The following is a 16,327-nucleotide window of genomic DNA, read 5'->3' as shown; positions in this document are numbered from 1 at the left end:
CATTTTGCAAGAAATAAATCTTGCGTTCAGTCAGTCATACACAATAATATTCCAGCACCTAAATAATGACCTGCAAGAAGCCATTCAGCCAATGTTGACATTGTAGTGTGCCATGTTTACCAGAGCATACTTACTTAGAACAAAATGGATTATGAATACTAATTCGGTGATAACTTTTTACTTCTAATATTTTGGATTTGGTATATGTACTAGCAGTGTTGTACAGCTGAAATCATTTGACATATGTAATCTTTAAGAATTGGTGTTTTGTATCTGCACTATAGCCTTCTGAAGTGTTGACGTGCTTGTTTGGTTACACAGAAATGATTCAGTTACGAGTAACATGAGCTTTCTACGTCATGGTTTGCTGAAACTGGATTGCTTCCTCATTCATTAATCAAAACTAAAGGGATAGAAGACAGTTTAGACACTTGCACTCCCTGTCTGACTTGTCTTTCTCTTCTTCTGTACTTCATATTAGTGTGGCACTATATCCTTTAGTTCACATACTACCTTCATTTACTTTTGTATGGTACTGTAATTTTTTTATTTTTTTATTGAATTTGTGTAGTTGATCTAGTTATTTACACAGCCAGATTTAAGGGATTCGGAAAGATCCTAGACTCTTGATTAATCCACTCATGCTCAACTGTATTTGTAAAGTCTGGATTTAACCATGATCAAATGTGTACATTATTTGCTGATAATTATATTTCGGTGGTTTTAACGACCTCCATGATCACAATACAGTACCATTTGAAATAAAAGTTTGGGGTCTGTATGTTTTTTTTTTTTTACTTTTTTAAAGTGACGTGACATACAGCCAAGTATGGTGACCCATACTCACAATTCGTGCTCTGCATTTAACCCATCCAAACAAGAGCACACACAGCAGTGAACACACACCTGGAGCAGTGGGCAGCCATTTATGCTTCGGCGCCCGGGGAATCGTATGAAGGTTATGCTAACCAAGGATTTATTTATGATTAAAAATAAAGTTAAAACGGTAATATTGTGAAATATTAATGCAACTTAAAATAACTTTACATTTAAATATATTTTAAAATAAAATGTATTCCTGTGATGATTACTCCAGTCTTCAGTGTCACGTGATCCTTCAGAAATCATTCTAATAACGTGATATAATAATAATATCACAAGTTTTTTTAATACCAGTGGCCTGCTGCTTAAAACAATGCGGATTTTTTATTTTTGAATTTGTTAAATGTGTCAGTACTCTGATAAACGCTAAAACAAATAAAAATAGCGAAATTTGAGATGTTTATTTTTTATTAAAAAATTGTATCACTTGTAGGTCTACATTTTTTATGAACTGGTTTTTGCACTACCTCGTCTAACCACAGCGGGTTGGCGCAAGAATGATGAACGCTTCATGTGTTATGCGAGATTTGCTCTTTCGGACATTTTCGGCTCTTTCCGCTATTTTCCGTCCCGGTTTCTCTAGTTCTCAAGCAGTCCTGCCCGCTTCGTGCTGAGCTGGAAAATGGCAGTTCGGTAAGTTGAAAAGATTCGTGCGGAATGAAAAGGAAAAAGAAATCAGTCCTGCATTCTGCTGAGGGAGTTAAAACCCTAAATCCGGCCGAGTGTTAGGATCGCACATTTATTGACATACGCGAAAGAAAACAGTCGAAGCTTTCGCAACGACTTGCCACGGGTAAGTTTTCCTAAGTTTTGCACATTGCGTTACTGTACTCTACTAAACATGACGGCTAGCTAGCAGCCTCCAAATGTGGGGAAATGGTGGAAAGGACACGAAGTGTGCTGCTACAGCATACATGACGTGGACTTGTTTGCTTCTAACGATAAGGCAATGGTTTAGTTCCGACTAAATCGTGGATTTAGTGGGGGACAAAAATGTGCAGACCGATATGCGTTAGGTTTGCATGCAGAAGCGTTTTCGCCTTGTCTGATCAAGGCAGTAGATACACAGTTAAGTGAAAAGCCTGCAAGAGCTCCAGCGCGTGACAATGACTCGAGCACTTGAAGTATTTATGCTAAAAACTAAACTTTTTAAATAAGATTTTACCGTTCTGAATTTGAAATGCCAATTTGTTAGTCACTGCTTTTATAGTGTTAATTATTTCAGTATAACAACACAAGGATTTTTTTTTTACTGTTGTCTCTGAGGGAGCGAGTTTTTCTCAGGATTGTTCCCAGAGGGGTGAATGAAAACCCCGGAGTGGAGCCGGAGGCGGGACGGTAAATCTCTGTCGTTTAGTCTGTGCGTTGCGTCCAGTTAAGCTTGCTTCAGCTAAGCGAAGAACTATACTAGCTACTACATTTCAGTTCAAAGTCAGCCTAAAAATTAAAATTCACCCTAGATATTTTGTGAGTGCAAGTTATAGTTCTCTATCTGAGGCCATATTTACCTTTGTACGGCGCAGTGCAGTCATTTAAACAGGAATACGCGCAATCTTGAATTTCGAAGCGATTGGATTGGATGGATTCAAGTTTGTAAAATTGAACACGAATTTACCAATATAAAACTGATTCGATTGGAAGTCTGCAACAGATTGCTACACTATTGATAATGGACAATGGCCCTAGGCCTTCGTTGCCTGTGAAATATAGCCTAAATTTTGCTAATGTGACCGCACCATGTGAATTACTTATCCATGAATATTTCTTTTTTTTTTTAAATCTCAAAATCCAATTAATAACCGATTGAAAGAAAAAACTCCTCTTCTTTTTAAAAGGGTCATATGACGCAATTTACATTTTTCCTTTCTCTTTGGAGTGTAACAAGCTCTTGGTGCATGAAGAAGATCTGTAAAGTTGCAAAGACTAAAGTCTCAAATCCAAATAGATATTCTTTATCAAAGTTAAGACTATACCACGCCCCCTTAAAATGGCTCGTTCTAACACGCCCCCACATGTCTATGTCACTGCGTGAACATTTGGGCGGCATTACGCTAATATTTCCACACAATGAAAGAAGGCGTGGTTTCAGTAACCACAGTTAGTGTTGAAGCAGCCTTGTCAGGGAGATGCTTTGTGTTTCTAGGCGAAACCAAAAGCATTTTATTTGGCCTTCTGATAGTAGATGCATTTAGGAATCTTTAAGATTACTTACAACAGAACAGCAATGCATTTATGAACGACCGTTTCGTGAAACTAGAAGAGGAGGTCTTTCTGACTTTGCTACGACAATCTGGTGCTTCTGAATCAGCTACTGGAAGTATGTTTTGTAATTAGTTTTAAGTATTTGCTATTGAATGTTAAAATGCGGAGTTCTGCGCATCTTGTGTGTGTGTGTGAGAGAGAGAGAGGGAGAGAGAGAGAGAAAGAGGGCCCCACAGTGGAGTCAGCTGTCTTAACCGTCCGTGGCTTGTGTACTGCAAACACATAAGACCTTCATCACTGTGTCTGTCACACTCTGTTCCCCTTTAGAGCTTGAACTGATGGTAAAACTAAGGACTTATTAACTGTCTTAAAATCTATTTTCAAAGATGAAGCTTGCGATTATGGAAAGGGGCGTTACATTTCTGACGAGTGCTTGGGGTGTTCGGCCAATCACAATGCACTGTGTCAGTTGCCCAATCAGAGCAGACTGCACTTGTCGGAAGGAGGGAAACGATGTGTTTCAGAGAGGCGGGGCATAGAGGACCTACAATAATGTACATTATTTGAAAAAATAATGTGTTTTTTGAACATTATAGCATGTCAACATATTCTGTTACACCAGATACACTAAGAAATTATCTTTAAAAAGCATCATATGACCCCTTTAAATATTTTGTTACACCCGGATGTGCCTCACAATATGAAAGGTCTGTTGCTACTTTTGTTTCATCTTGACATTAGATTACTCTTCTTAATAATTTAAGTAACACTGAAAAAAAATCTAAACAAAATTATAGATGGAAACATTAAGTCAACGTGACAGTACTTAAGAAATGCAAGGTAAAAAAAGATAAAAAAAAATCCTGATAATTTACTCACCCCCATATCATCTCTTCACTCGCAAAGAAATTTAAAAGGTTTTTAAAGGAAACCATTCCAGGATTTTTCTCCATATAATAGAATTCAATGTAGGCCAATGGATTGAAGGTCTAAATTGCAGTTTTTAAAGCAGCTTCAAAGTCTAGTATCTTATCTAGTGAAACGATCGGTCTTTAAAAAAAAAAAAAAAAAAAATTCTATACTTTTAACCACAAATGATCATCTTGCTGCAATTTGCAGACTGCAATTTGGACTTTCAATTACCATTAAAGTCTATGGAAAAAGTATATGGAGATAAAGTATATAGAGAAAACTCATAGAATGTTTTACTCAAAAACCTTAATTTCTTTCTGGAGAAAGACATGAACATATTGGATGAAATCTTTATTCTGGAACAAATCAGTGGCTTGCCATTTACAGGTCCGGCCCCCTCAGATTTCCGATTGCTTAAAATAAAATAAGTAAAATAAGAAAATGTTGATTTGTCAGTCTGATTGATAGATTGACCAATCGAAATGGTGCACGGTAAAGTGCGGCTGTTTTCAAACTTGATTTGATTAAACTATGTCACGTGTTGTGCGTAACTGACGCCGTCATCTTCGCTTGAGAGTTCATTAATATTCGGTGACAATGGTAGCTGTCACGCAAAGTACAATATTACGCTTTTTCAAAAAAGCTCTGCGACAGCGAGTGAAGTGGCACCTGAGGCTTCTCAGGACACAGAAACGCCTATTTCATCACAGGAGTGTAGCGGTGAGACTTCCACGACACAGATCAGCATAATGCCCAATGATTTGTCTGCAATTGATGAACCGCATTCACAACCATTGATGACCGCATTTACTTACATTGAGTTTGCCGGAAAGAATCGTTGCTTTTCCCCAAAATGGTACAATGAGTTCACATGGCTTGATTATAGTTCAATAATAATCGCCCCCGTAGATCCGCCTTGTCATGTAAAAGGTAATCCCATGGTTTGAATTATAGCCGCTTAGCTATGTTGTATGCTGTTATGCTGCTGAAACAGTGAAGTAAAAATGCTGTGATTTTATGCGGTATATATATATTTGCTCATGCTGTATATATTCTTCTGTTTTTCGAATGTAAATTGGTGGATTTTCTGGACTGAGTATGATGACATCATTTAATAATTGCCCTCGTAGATTCTACGACGTAACGGACTCGTGTAAAAAGTAATATATATGTGTGTGTGTGTGTTTGTGTGTATAATGAGTTGCCCCCTCATTTTAAGATGGGACCCCCCAAAAATAAAATTCTCGTTACGCCCCTTGAACAAATCCTTTAATGGACAAGTGGGTAGTCCCTTCCCAGATTTACACCATTGGATCAGCCAATGTTGCTGTGTTGAGCCGGTCAGGATGCTCCAACAAACAGAGGAATGTTTTGAAAGCACTACTGTGTTTACATTTTTCATGGGAATGAGCATGCTTGCTTATGACTTGCTTATAGTTGACTGTGCATTAACTTGATCAAGTATTTAAAAAAAATAAAAGACATTTTAACTTTAATGAGCAACATTGTCCTTAACTGAAAAATTGCATGCGGTATATCCAGAGGGTATGTTTTGTATGCCGTTCCTTCAGTCCTACACACTCCAAGCTTTAAAAGGACATATTGTTTGAAGAACACAGTCTGTCACCAGACTCATGGGCATTAGTCAAGGTACTTCGGCCAATGAGACGAGAGAGGGAAAAAATATTGCATAAGCTTTCCATACCCAGACAAGCTCATCGTTTTCCTCCTCAACGCACATTTGCAAAACACTGTGACTGTCCTACTTTCTTAAATCTTAGACTGGTCTCGTGGATGGATTATAACTCCTACCTTGGTAGCCTGAGGCTGAAGACATGCACAGAATGAAAGAGAATCCTGATCCGGTTTTCTCAGTAGAATTCGAAGCAGAATCCAGTCCTTTCCCCTGTGCTTCAATGATCCTAATGTGCCATAGTCCTGATTAGACAAGCCTCATTCAACAAATATTTAGATTTTACATTGCTCGTCTCTCATTCAGAATGCTTAAAACATGTCATACAGGCATAAACATCCCTATAATGAGCAAAAAAAAAGTTATCCACTGTAGAAAAGCAGTATAGTTTAAAGGTTTAGGGTTAGATCACTGCCTAGATACATTTTCTAATATTAGACCGTTTGCTTGATTTGCCCCAGCTTCTCTGGTGATTCTTGAGCACATGGCCATATGCTGCCCAATAGGAATCCAGGATTACCTTTTCCCTTCTGTAGCAACAGTGAGTTTGCTGCCTGGATTCATTAATTATTTTGTGCTCTGCCTTGGTCACAGTGTTTTGCAAACTGCTCTGCCCAGACTGAATAAAGGGGATGAAAGGAGGCGTACGAATCTGTCAGCCGCCGTCCTGCATTTTAAGCTTTGTGCTTGACTGTAAAGATGAGGATTTCTCTCAGCAGAACTTTTAGCTTTAGCACTCCGACTCGGATTTGACTTTTTCTTTTTTCCTGAATGAACTCTGTCATACAATCCAGTAGCATTACATGAAATGCTTTAGTTATAATGATGAAAAGGCGGAAAGGGGGATGACGTATTTCGGAGGGGGTGTTTCGGTGGTGTGAGGACTGCGGGCTGTGGTTGGGTATGTCAGGGCCACGTGTCTGCGCTTGCACCTCTCTTCTCCTCACTGAGGATGTCGGACTGAGACCCTAGTGCACCTGGTCAAAGTGGGGTGAGTGTTGCCCTGTGATGCCTGCAAACACTTTGACGTTGTTTATTAGATTGCAGTCTCTCCACGGGGTTTGCAAACCTTTAAAATGCCACTTCACTGGTATATGAGCATAAGCCCCTGGTTTCAAATGTGCGCATGCGCATAAAAAAAATTATACGTTTTGCCATTCCGTCATATAAGTGATGCATATTGCAAATATACTTGAACAATATCAACTGCGTACTGTAATAATTGGATTCTTATGCAAATATGGACTTTGGATTATTTTGAAAGTTAAGCGACCTGAGCTCATTCAGGAATGCTATTCCCAGAAACAACTGTGAACATCTTTGACAAATTTGAGGCAGTAATCTTTTTGGCTATTTGCTGAATTTTTGTCGACGTGCTGCGACACTAGCGGACTTGATATTTCTGGCTTAATTTTTTCAAGGTAAGTGCAGAAGCTTGTTTCTCGGGTTTAGTTTGCTTTAAGATCATGGTGTTTAAAAATTCACCTGGTCTTACGAATGACGTAGCGTGCCGATTTCAGTCAGATTAATGCAAAAAATTGTTTTTTTTTATTTAATTGTAAAATCTTCAGTATCTGTTTTTTGTGAAGTCGGATTTACAGACCTAGTCTTTGTCCAGCATGTTTAATCAGACTACAGTTGGCCTCTGCGATGTGCATTTTCTATAAGAAACAGAGGTGATGCACAACGTGTATTTAATGCTTTGAATATTTTGTTACGCATTCTGTCATGTATACTTGGACTGTCTGGACTTTGCAAAAGCCTTGCTGTAGCTCAACTGTAAATGTACTGATTAAGTTGTTGTGATCATTTTATTATTCTTTTAGAAAGCTTTTGTGTGAGTATTTTGCTCTTAATATGTATTTGTTTTTTTTCCTCTATACAGTCATCACGTTACATTCGGAGGATCACATCTTAAGAGGGAATGTTGAGCAACCTGCTATAAGACGACATCGGCTGATTTGGCTAAATAAATCTGTGAAGGACTTAATTCTTTATTTCTTTTCCGTTGCTTGAATGAGCATGCTGCATTCCCTCTGTTCCATCATTTGGTTGAACCGCGGGTTCAAGCTGAGAAAAGTGGCCTGTTCGGCCAACACCGGCCAGGTCTAAGCCGTTGCTACCGCGCATGCCTGTTTATGAGCTTTGGTCAGAAGTGCTTAGCTTTTAACTAAACGTCCCACGGTACGACATCATTCGCACCCTCACAAAGTTTCATCCCCAGTCCGACGTTCTTCAGCCTGTGGTGATCGTCAATTCATACTCTGAAAATGGCTGCCGATGGTTTCCAGTACAAATCTCTGTATTCCTACTGTAAGGACTGGGAGAATGACATTGACCTTGAGCCTGGTGATATCCTGATGGTCGACAAAGCGTCTCTGCTGTCGCAGGGCTTTATAGAGGGAGACGAGCAGCACCCAAAATGCCTCGGCTGGATCTTGGGCTTTAACGAGCGAACCAAACAAAGGGGAAACTTTCCAGGGACGTACGTGCAGTATTTGGGACCTGTGAAAATGTCAGTGCTGTCCAGCCAGCCTCGTTCTCAGAGACCGCTTCCTGCTGTTCCCAGACCTGAGCCAACAGCCTCCTCGCAGGGTAAGACTGGCTGCTTTTACTGTGATGACCAATGACTATCCTGCTTAATCAGTGTTAAAGAGCTGTCATAACCTGTTTTGTTTCGGGGACTGACTGCTATGCTTGTTGAATCAGGCCTTAGATCGCTAATAATGAACACCTCTTTAAGTTTTCTTTTATTTTTGAAGGAAAAGAGGGAATTTGCAGTTGACAGCAGGCTTCTTCTACAATGAAATCAGTTAGGTGTTGAATCATTGGAGATTTTGCTTGTGTAAGATTTTTTTTCCCATTCCACAAAGGGTCTTTACAGTGTAAAAAGGTTCTTTAGAATATTAAAATGCTCTTTACTCTTTAAAATGCTCTAAAATCAGTTCTTTTAAGAACTGTTCAAATAGTGGTTCTTTGGATAACCTAAAATGGATTCTATGGCATTGCTGTGAAAAACTCCTGTTGGAACCTTTATTTTTAAGAGTGCAGCACAATCTTCTGTGTAGATGCTACCTTGTACTCTCTTAGTTATTTAGTGTCTCCTTCTGTCTTTGCTCCTGTATTTCTCTGGCACTTTCCCCGTGCTCTTTCTCCTCCTCCTTTTATGCCCTCAGGAAGCAGTAAATTATAGTATGTTTGGAGGCCTGGCAGTTCCCCAGGCCAATCTGGAGAGTTAAATGTATCAGGTAGGGCTTTCAGCTTCATCTGCACATTCCCACTCCCATCAGGTGATTTTTGCTTCAATGTCTCCTTTGTGTCCCTTTTTTGGACAGTTAAAATTCTCCAGCACTGCAGTGCACACTAAAAAAAAGTTGTCACATTTGATTTGTGATGCTCACTGACTAAAAAGAGAACGCAAGAGAAGTTGTGGTGTACTTTGAGGGGTTGAATTACTGGACCAGATACGCACAATTTAGATTTTAGGAAAATCTGTGGAATTCTGTGTTGCAAGAGGCACGAAATATGTAGAGGTGTGAATGATGGCTATTCCCATTCTGTGGAAATCTGGAGTTCTGCAGGCACCGATTCTGTTTAGGCCCAGAAACATGAACAGGGTCACAAATATCATGGAATACATGAAAAAATCTCCAGATTTTTTATTTTGTTTTATCCTGATTTTCAGGACTTCAAAAGTCATGGAAAAATTAATCAAATCTAGTTGTATTCAACTTTTTGGGCTAAAAATATCTAAAATAATTTTCTAAATATGTTATTCAGTCATAAAGGATTGGACTCCGGACAGGTGTTGGTAATTCATTGGTCAAAAGTTGCTCCTCACTGTTGCTTTATTGACTTCTTTCTAAAAGTCGTTACCAGTTTAATCGACTAACTTACACAATTCTCTCTGCTTTTCTTATGTAGATGTAGGTAATTGACCTACTTGCCTGAGACATTTGCTTGCTGTTTAAATTGATTTGCATTGAGAATGTAGCATTAAAAAAAAGAGGAAGACAGGAATCATTATCATGGCTCTAGACTAACTTCTGCACTGGTTGCACTGGTGCGCCTAACTTTTTTTCTTTGGTGCACAAGCACAAAAGTTAAGTGCACCCAAATTTTCAACCGCATCGCATTTAACACCGCAGTTTCACAAGTTTACTTTTTTTTTTTTTGCTGTCCATATAGGCAATATTGACTTGTAGCCTAGATGATTAACTAACAATCTGGTCAGCAGAGTTCTTTATTTCAAGCAAAATTCTACAAGAAAGGTAACTTACTGGAAAAGTGTTGGTGCTTAAAGTGTTTCACTGAGCTGAAATTCAAACTTAAAACATCTCAAGATAAATGAAATAAAAAATAAAATCTAAATTGAGTTTTTTAAGGGCTTCAAACTGAACATCTCATGGCTCAATGTCTTATGGACTGTCCTCAAATGCAGTCACTTGCCCCTCGGATGGCCAACTACTGTAGTTTGGCCTTCTTGATCTTTGGCCTTGGCTAAATCAGCTGGCCACTCTCTGTCTAGCAGCAAAATCTTCCAGACTTTGCCCCTCTACACTGATACTTATCAGATCTTCCACTGTGTCTGAATGAAGGGATGCTCTAGTGTCTGATTTGAACAGCTAAACAGTCCCTATAAAGTTTATACTACTGTTTCAGCTATTAAAATAGTTCAGTTTTGTATGTAATAGCAAAGTGATAATTTTCTGTTTCGTTTTTTTAAGTTAATTTAGAAAAACGTTTGGAGTTTTTTTTCAGTTTGTTAAATATAAGTTTGAGTTTTTTTTAAAGTAACGACCAAGCAGCCAGCGGCAGACAGTGAGCTTATGTTAGATCAATTAAGCCTTCTCAAATCATCATGACTTGCATAAAATAAAATCTATAGATATAAAAAAGTTCAAGCATATAAGTTTAAACGTTAGACCCAGATAAATATGCGCTATAAATATCCAATAGTTTGTGCGAAGACACTTAAGGGCATGGAGACGACAGCGTGACTTGCATTTTTTTCATTGGATACGCCGTTATTTTTGCCCATAAAGGTAAGTAAGGCTGGGCAATATATGAAAAAAATTCTCGATATTGTCACATTTTTTACGATATTCGATATTTATCTCGATATGTTTGCAGTTGTATTTAAATAATAAAAAAACTGGGGGGGAATAATTAAACTGGGATAGGTATTTTTTATTTTATTCTTTTACAAGATTTTAGCTAAGAACACAAGTCTGTCTACTGTCTCTGGTTTAAGAGAAGCTCTGTGGCTTGAAACTATGTTCCCAGTGCTACTAAAAACACTCTCAGATGGGGAGCTATTTGCTGAAGCACATAGGTTTTTTTAATATATATTTATATATTATACACTTTCTCTGTCTATATTATGAAAACTGGTAAAACAAATGAAAAATATTATAAAAGTTAAATTCCTATTAGAAATTCCACATTGCCATAGCCTATGTATCTCTATTCTCACAAAATCGATTGCATTTATACAGCGACCACAATCGCAAACAATACCGTCGAGATCTCATGATAGAGCACAGACTGGCTGAATGACGTTTTCATTTAGATGCTAAACTCCAGCTTTGTTTGTTTTTCAGATCATCTGAGGCGGTGCTTCCGCAATGAGGAGTAAGCGTTTGCGTGTGCATGGTTGCACTATTGCTTAAAATAAGCAAAACACCAGGAAGAAAATGTATCTATGTAACAGCGAAGCTCTGATTCGGGGATTTGAACTCTTGATATCTGGCAACCGCATTCATGAGAGTTCGCGTAGTAGAGGAGTGTAGAGCAGCCCACAATAACATGTTCCCTTTTTGGATGTTTGGCACATTCTTTTGGGAAAGTATGCTTGAATTTGAAATATTCGATATTCACAATATTTTCACATTTTTCACCGTCATCAAAATTATTCCGATATTATCGCTTATATACGATATATCGCAAAGCCCTTAAGGTAAGAGTAATACATAATTCGTAACTGCGCTTTCTGACATCTCGTCTTTAACAGGAGTACAAAAATTAACCGAAACTCAACGAATACATGCCTCACAGACATGATAAATATATCTATAGAAAGCTTTAAATTACTACTTAATGAAATAAATCAAATAAAAAACAAACACTTTCATTATAATCAATCCGTAAAGATGCACTTCTCTCTAAAGGCGCGTCTAAGGAGATGGCTAGTCAGGCTCGGCAACTTCACCCTTGCAAAACACAAACTCAGAAAACACTAGTTTTTTAGTAAATTATTAAAATATCTCCTTAATATTTCCCCCATCACATTTATGGTAATTACTTTTGCTGGTGCTTTGCGGCAAGCATAAGCCTATTGCGTGTATTTGAAGCAGAACTGTTCAGCTGCTGATGGCACACACCATCCTGCTGCTGTGGGACAATAAACACCTTCGAGCCGCTCTTGACGGTCGCGGTAGCATGGTCTCGTGTTGTTTCCACCAGGGCGGCAATCTTTTTTCATCACTGATGGATGACTTAAATGTAAAAGTAAGGAAAGGTCTAAAACAGGCGGGAGGCCTGGCCCGCGTCTGAACTATGACGTGATAATTAACCCGAAGCCCAGCTCGAGAGGCATAAAAAAGTTGGGCCCATCAGGGTCGGGCTGAAATGCAGGGCTTTAGTGTCTGTTGTTGAACCATAGGAAGACTTTTTTTTTTTTTTGAACGGCCTCTAATTTTTTTGTCGCACCATTGAGAAATTAGGTTGCACGTGTGACCAAATTGGTCGCACTCTAGAACCCTGATTATGCTCCTAAAATGAAGAATCTAGACTTAGGGCTGCACGATTAATCGAAGACTATTAATTGCGATTGTCATGCACATTTAGTCAGTAAGACAGTTTTGTGATTAGCAGTAAATCTCCATCACCTGCTTACAGGTGGAGCAGCATTTACTGTGCAGAGCAATAGTTCTCTGACCAGCTATGCAAAGTCGCGTTCATAATCGCAGACAATATAATTGTAGGATTATGAAGTTGATGAATTTGTTCTTGATTATGACAGCTGTTTGCGTATCTTCTCAGTGAACTATGGCTCTGTTTAGTAAATGCAGCTCCATCTGAGAGCATGTGAAAATACCACATTTAATAACATTTTAACTCCAAATTCACTTCGTAACATCAGTCGACTGTTTAAAATAAATCCTTCTGAGATGATGTGGCTTCTTAAACAGAATAATTAAGACACACAATATTTCATTGTATTCTAGGCAGTGATAAAGGCTATGTTGATTAGCATTTCATTATAGATATACTTAATGATGATAAAAATTATAATAATAAGAATGACAACATAATTTGCCATAGTCGTGTGTTTTATGAGTCAGGTTGAATCAATGAAAGCAGTTAAATCTTCTGTATATTCAGCTGCAGCGACAGGCATTTCCTTGATTTCTTCTTCGGGATATATTTAGATTTTCAGTGTGAGAGTGCCCTCTGGCTTTGGATGGACATTTACTACTGATCACAGAACCATGCTTAACTGAAAGATGCATGACAATTGCAGCCTCTTCCTAAAGGGGCGGTCACACTAGACTTTGAATGAAATTTTCAAACGCTGCTGCGAATAAGGGCGGGAGCAGGAGATAATGGTTTCCCGTTATAACAACATGGATTAATATGCGCTTATACTGTGTCTTTTGCGACAGCGTCAAAAGCCTCTTATTATATTGTATTCTCTGTCTCTCTATCTCTCTATAAATAAATATATACACCTAAGCAATAAAAAATTATAACGTGTCCTCAATCAAATCTATCATCTGTTCCTGTTTCCATTGACACTGCGAACCATGCAGCTTGTTTTTTATTTTTTTTATTTTATAAAATAGGACGCTGCAGTACAGCTAAAATTAGCGCTTCCTTAATTTTTGAATTTCTGTACAGAGGTCACGCAGTGACGTATCGATCTTCTACTGGTCCCACGTCTTCACATGATGCGAATTCGCAGGTCAAAGTTCACCAAACATGAACTTTGGAATTTTTCGCACAAGCTTGCGTTTCCGACGCATGCATATGATTGGAAGTCAGCGGGAACGATAAGTGCAGTGTGCCTTAATTGCAATTTATTGCCTTTGCAATTTAATTTCAATTAATTGTGCAGCCCTAAACCCTAATTTATAGGCAATAACTGGACTACTAACTCTCGACCTGCTGTGTATGAAAGACTCACTCATCTAGATCAAGACATGTTGACTGACCTCCTAAACTTCCAACTTAAGACACCCCTCATAAGACACTAGGGATGGGACGATAACCGGTTTTATTGATAACCGTGATAAAATGTGCTGAAGGTTAGTAATATCGTTTAAAAATGAATTATCATTAAAACCGTGTTTGATTATCGCGGTTTTAATAACTCACTATTAAATCATGTCCAGCCAGCAACAGTCTGACGCAAGCGCAGCGCACAATGTTTTTTTTGTTTTTTTTCGAGAAGGAATGGCGAAAGTCAGTGACTTTTCTATGCTTTTCTATGCTTCTACACTTTTCATTGTAAGGAAGGAAATGCCACAGAATTTAATCTTTCTTTAAATTAAGTGCATAGAGTTGCTTGTTTTATTAGTTGTTTGTTGATTATTAAATATAAAACTTGCTGAAATGTTTTCAGTGTGAGCATCAACTATTTTTGAACACTTTCATCTCGTTTCAACAAAACCGTGATAATATTGATAATCGTGATCATTTTAGTCACTATAATCGTGATATTAAATTTTCATACCGTCCCATCCCTATAAGACACTTAAAAAAAAATTACATTCATTAAACTGGTGGAGCAAAAGAAAAAAGGTCATCCTCGAATCTGTCAGGTGCTAATAAACCAGACACCAGCATTTATACTGAAAGCTCATAGCTTGGATCTAGTACTTGAATTTTTTTTTTTTTAAATCTGTTTTTCCGCCAGCTAGAGTAATTGATAGTGCACTCTTTGTGTAAGCTAACGTTAATATGGCAGAAAAGCATCTGTAAAGAAAATGTGAAAATGATCGTAGCTTTGGAAATATCAGCCCATATAATTAAAAACATAACTGTTACTCTTTTTATCTGTAAGTGCTCTCATTCATTGAAACAGATTTCATGTGATTTAATCAAAATCTGCCCACACTATCCACACAGAAATGGTTTACAAAGTCAAACTTGGTTGTGTTTCGCAGAAGTTCTCCCTCTCCCCCCCCTTTCTTTTCCTGGCCTCAGTTTTACTGCTTGCTGAAGTGAACCATGGCTTGGCATTTCTACAGTCTCCGCCTGTTCCTCCTCCCCGTTTCACAGACTCTTCTGATACTGTCTCCAGGCAGCTATAAACTATCCACTCACTACAATTCTCAGAAAAGAAGGCCCCTTAAATTTTCCCCCAGCTCCTTAGCTTGAACTTTCTTTCACAGAATTAGTCGAGGGCTAGTTAAGGCCTCCAATCTCAGCCTGTACTAAAGGCTGAATCTTTCCCATGATGCTTTGGCCTGTGTTTAAATACTAGGCATATTTTTACTTGGAATGTACAAAAGGCTTTATCAGAACATTATGCATTTTATTGTGACGGACAAAATTCAAGAATAATTAAGGTTTATGCCCACTAGGGATGAACGGATGTTACTATTCTGGCTCATATTGATAAGTTGATATTCATTTTCATGTTATAGCCAATAACCACTAAATGGTATACAATTAAATTCTGTAATTTTCTGTAACTGAAAAGTAAAATACTAAAGACTAAAATCTAGAGCCCGACCGATATGGATTTTTGGGGGCCGATGCCGATATTAACTCGAAAAGAGCCGATTTATAAGCCGATATTTTGATTTTAAAAAATAATCTGGATATTAGACCCATTTCCTATAAACTGCACTTACATAACATTCAATAGCAAAATATCTGCCTGTTCTATGTATGTGGGCTGTATAAACCATTTTCCAGAATGGACTATGTTAAAAAAAAAAAAGCCTTAGATTACAGTCTCAATGACTAAACAATTGCACATCAAAAGTATATATTTTTTAATGATCAAAAAACAGTCTGGTTTTAAACATTTAACACTTTTACTTTCTTCCAGTTGAAGCTGGTTTTAACAGTCTGTGTGTTTACTGTAAATAAATTATAATACTAAACTTAAAGTATTTGCAGAAGTAGTCCCACACTTTGCTGCTACAGCATTCACCTTTTTCAGCCATCTGTAGGCAGAAAGAGAGACAGAGAAAGAATAAGCATGTGTATTAATAATATCACCATGTATCATTACTCATGTCATCATTAGAATTATAATAATAATAAACTGGGATCTCCTACATAGGCAAAAATGAGAAATATATATATTTTTTTTATTTGTCAAGCAATAGGTATTACCTACTTATATTTAACAATATTATTTCAACATTTTCCTGTTATGTCTGTAAAGCTGCTTTGAAACAATATGTAAAAAAAAAAAAAAAAAAGCGCTTGTTCAGCTCACATTTATTTACATGTCCCCTCTGGTTTAATTATTTCTGACGCACCTACTGTAGTTACTGTAACTACACTATATTTGCTCTCACAGACACATTCACAACAGACCCGTATATCTTCTCCTCTTCTCTTTGTGCAGTCTGAATCAAAACATCGTCTTGCCTACTATTACCGGAAGATTACGGA

General features: G+C 37.8%; 1 protein-coding gene across 3 annotated transcripts in view; it reads left to right on the top strand.

The window, feature by feature from the left end:
• Positions 1-1,439: 1,439 nt before the first annotated feature.
• The window catches only part of LOC132154951 (phosphatidylinositol 3-kinase regulatory subunit gamma-like), a 30,086-nt gene continuing 15,198 nt past the window's right edge, over positions 1,440-16,327 (top strand). For 2 of the 3 annotated variants that reach the window (XR_009437213.1, XM_059563697.1), the window contains exons 1-2: positions 1,440-1,675; positions 7,575-8,284. Coding sequence is in view for 2 of the 3 variants with exons in the window: in XM_059563697.1 (XP_059419680.1) it covers positions 7,960-8,284 (325 nt within the window). In the remaining variant the exon portion in view is untranslated. Of the gene's footprint in view, positions 1,676-6,275; positions 7,111-7,574; positions 8,285-16,327 lie in introns of those variants that run through there. The other variant, XM_059563698.1, reaches the window with a different exon arrangement.

This window comes from Carassius carassius, chromosome 12, assembly GCF_963082965.1.
Source record: "Carassius carassius chromosome 12, fCarCar2.1, whole genome shotgun sequence".
In the NCBI taxonomy this organism is placed as follows: domain Eukaryota; kingdom Metazoa; phylum Chordata; class Actinopteri; order Cypriniformes; family Cyprinidae; genus Carassius; species Carassius carassius.
This window is presented reverse-complemented; position numbering and strand designations above follow the sequence as displayed.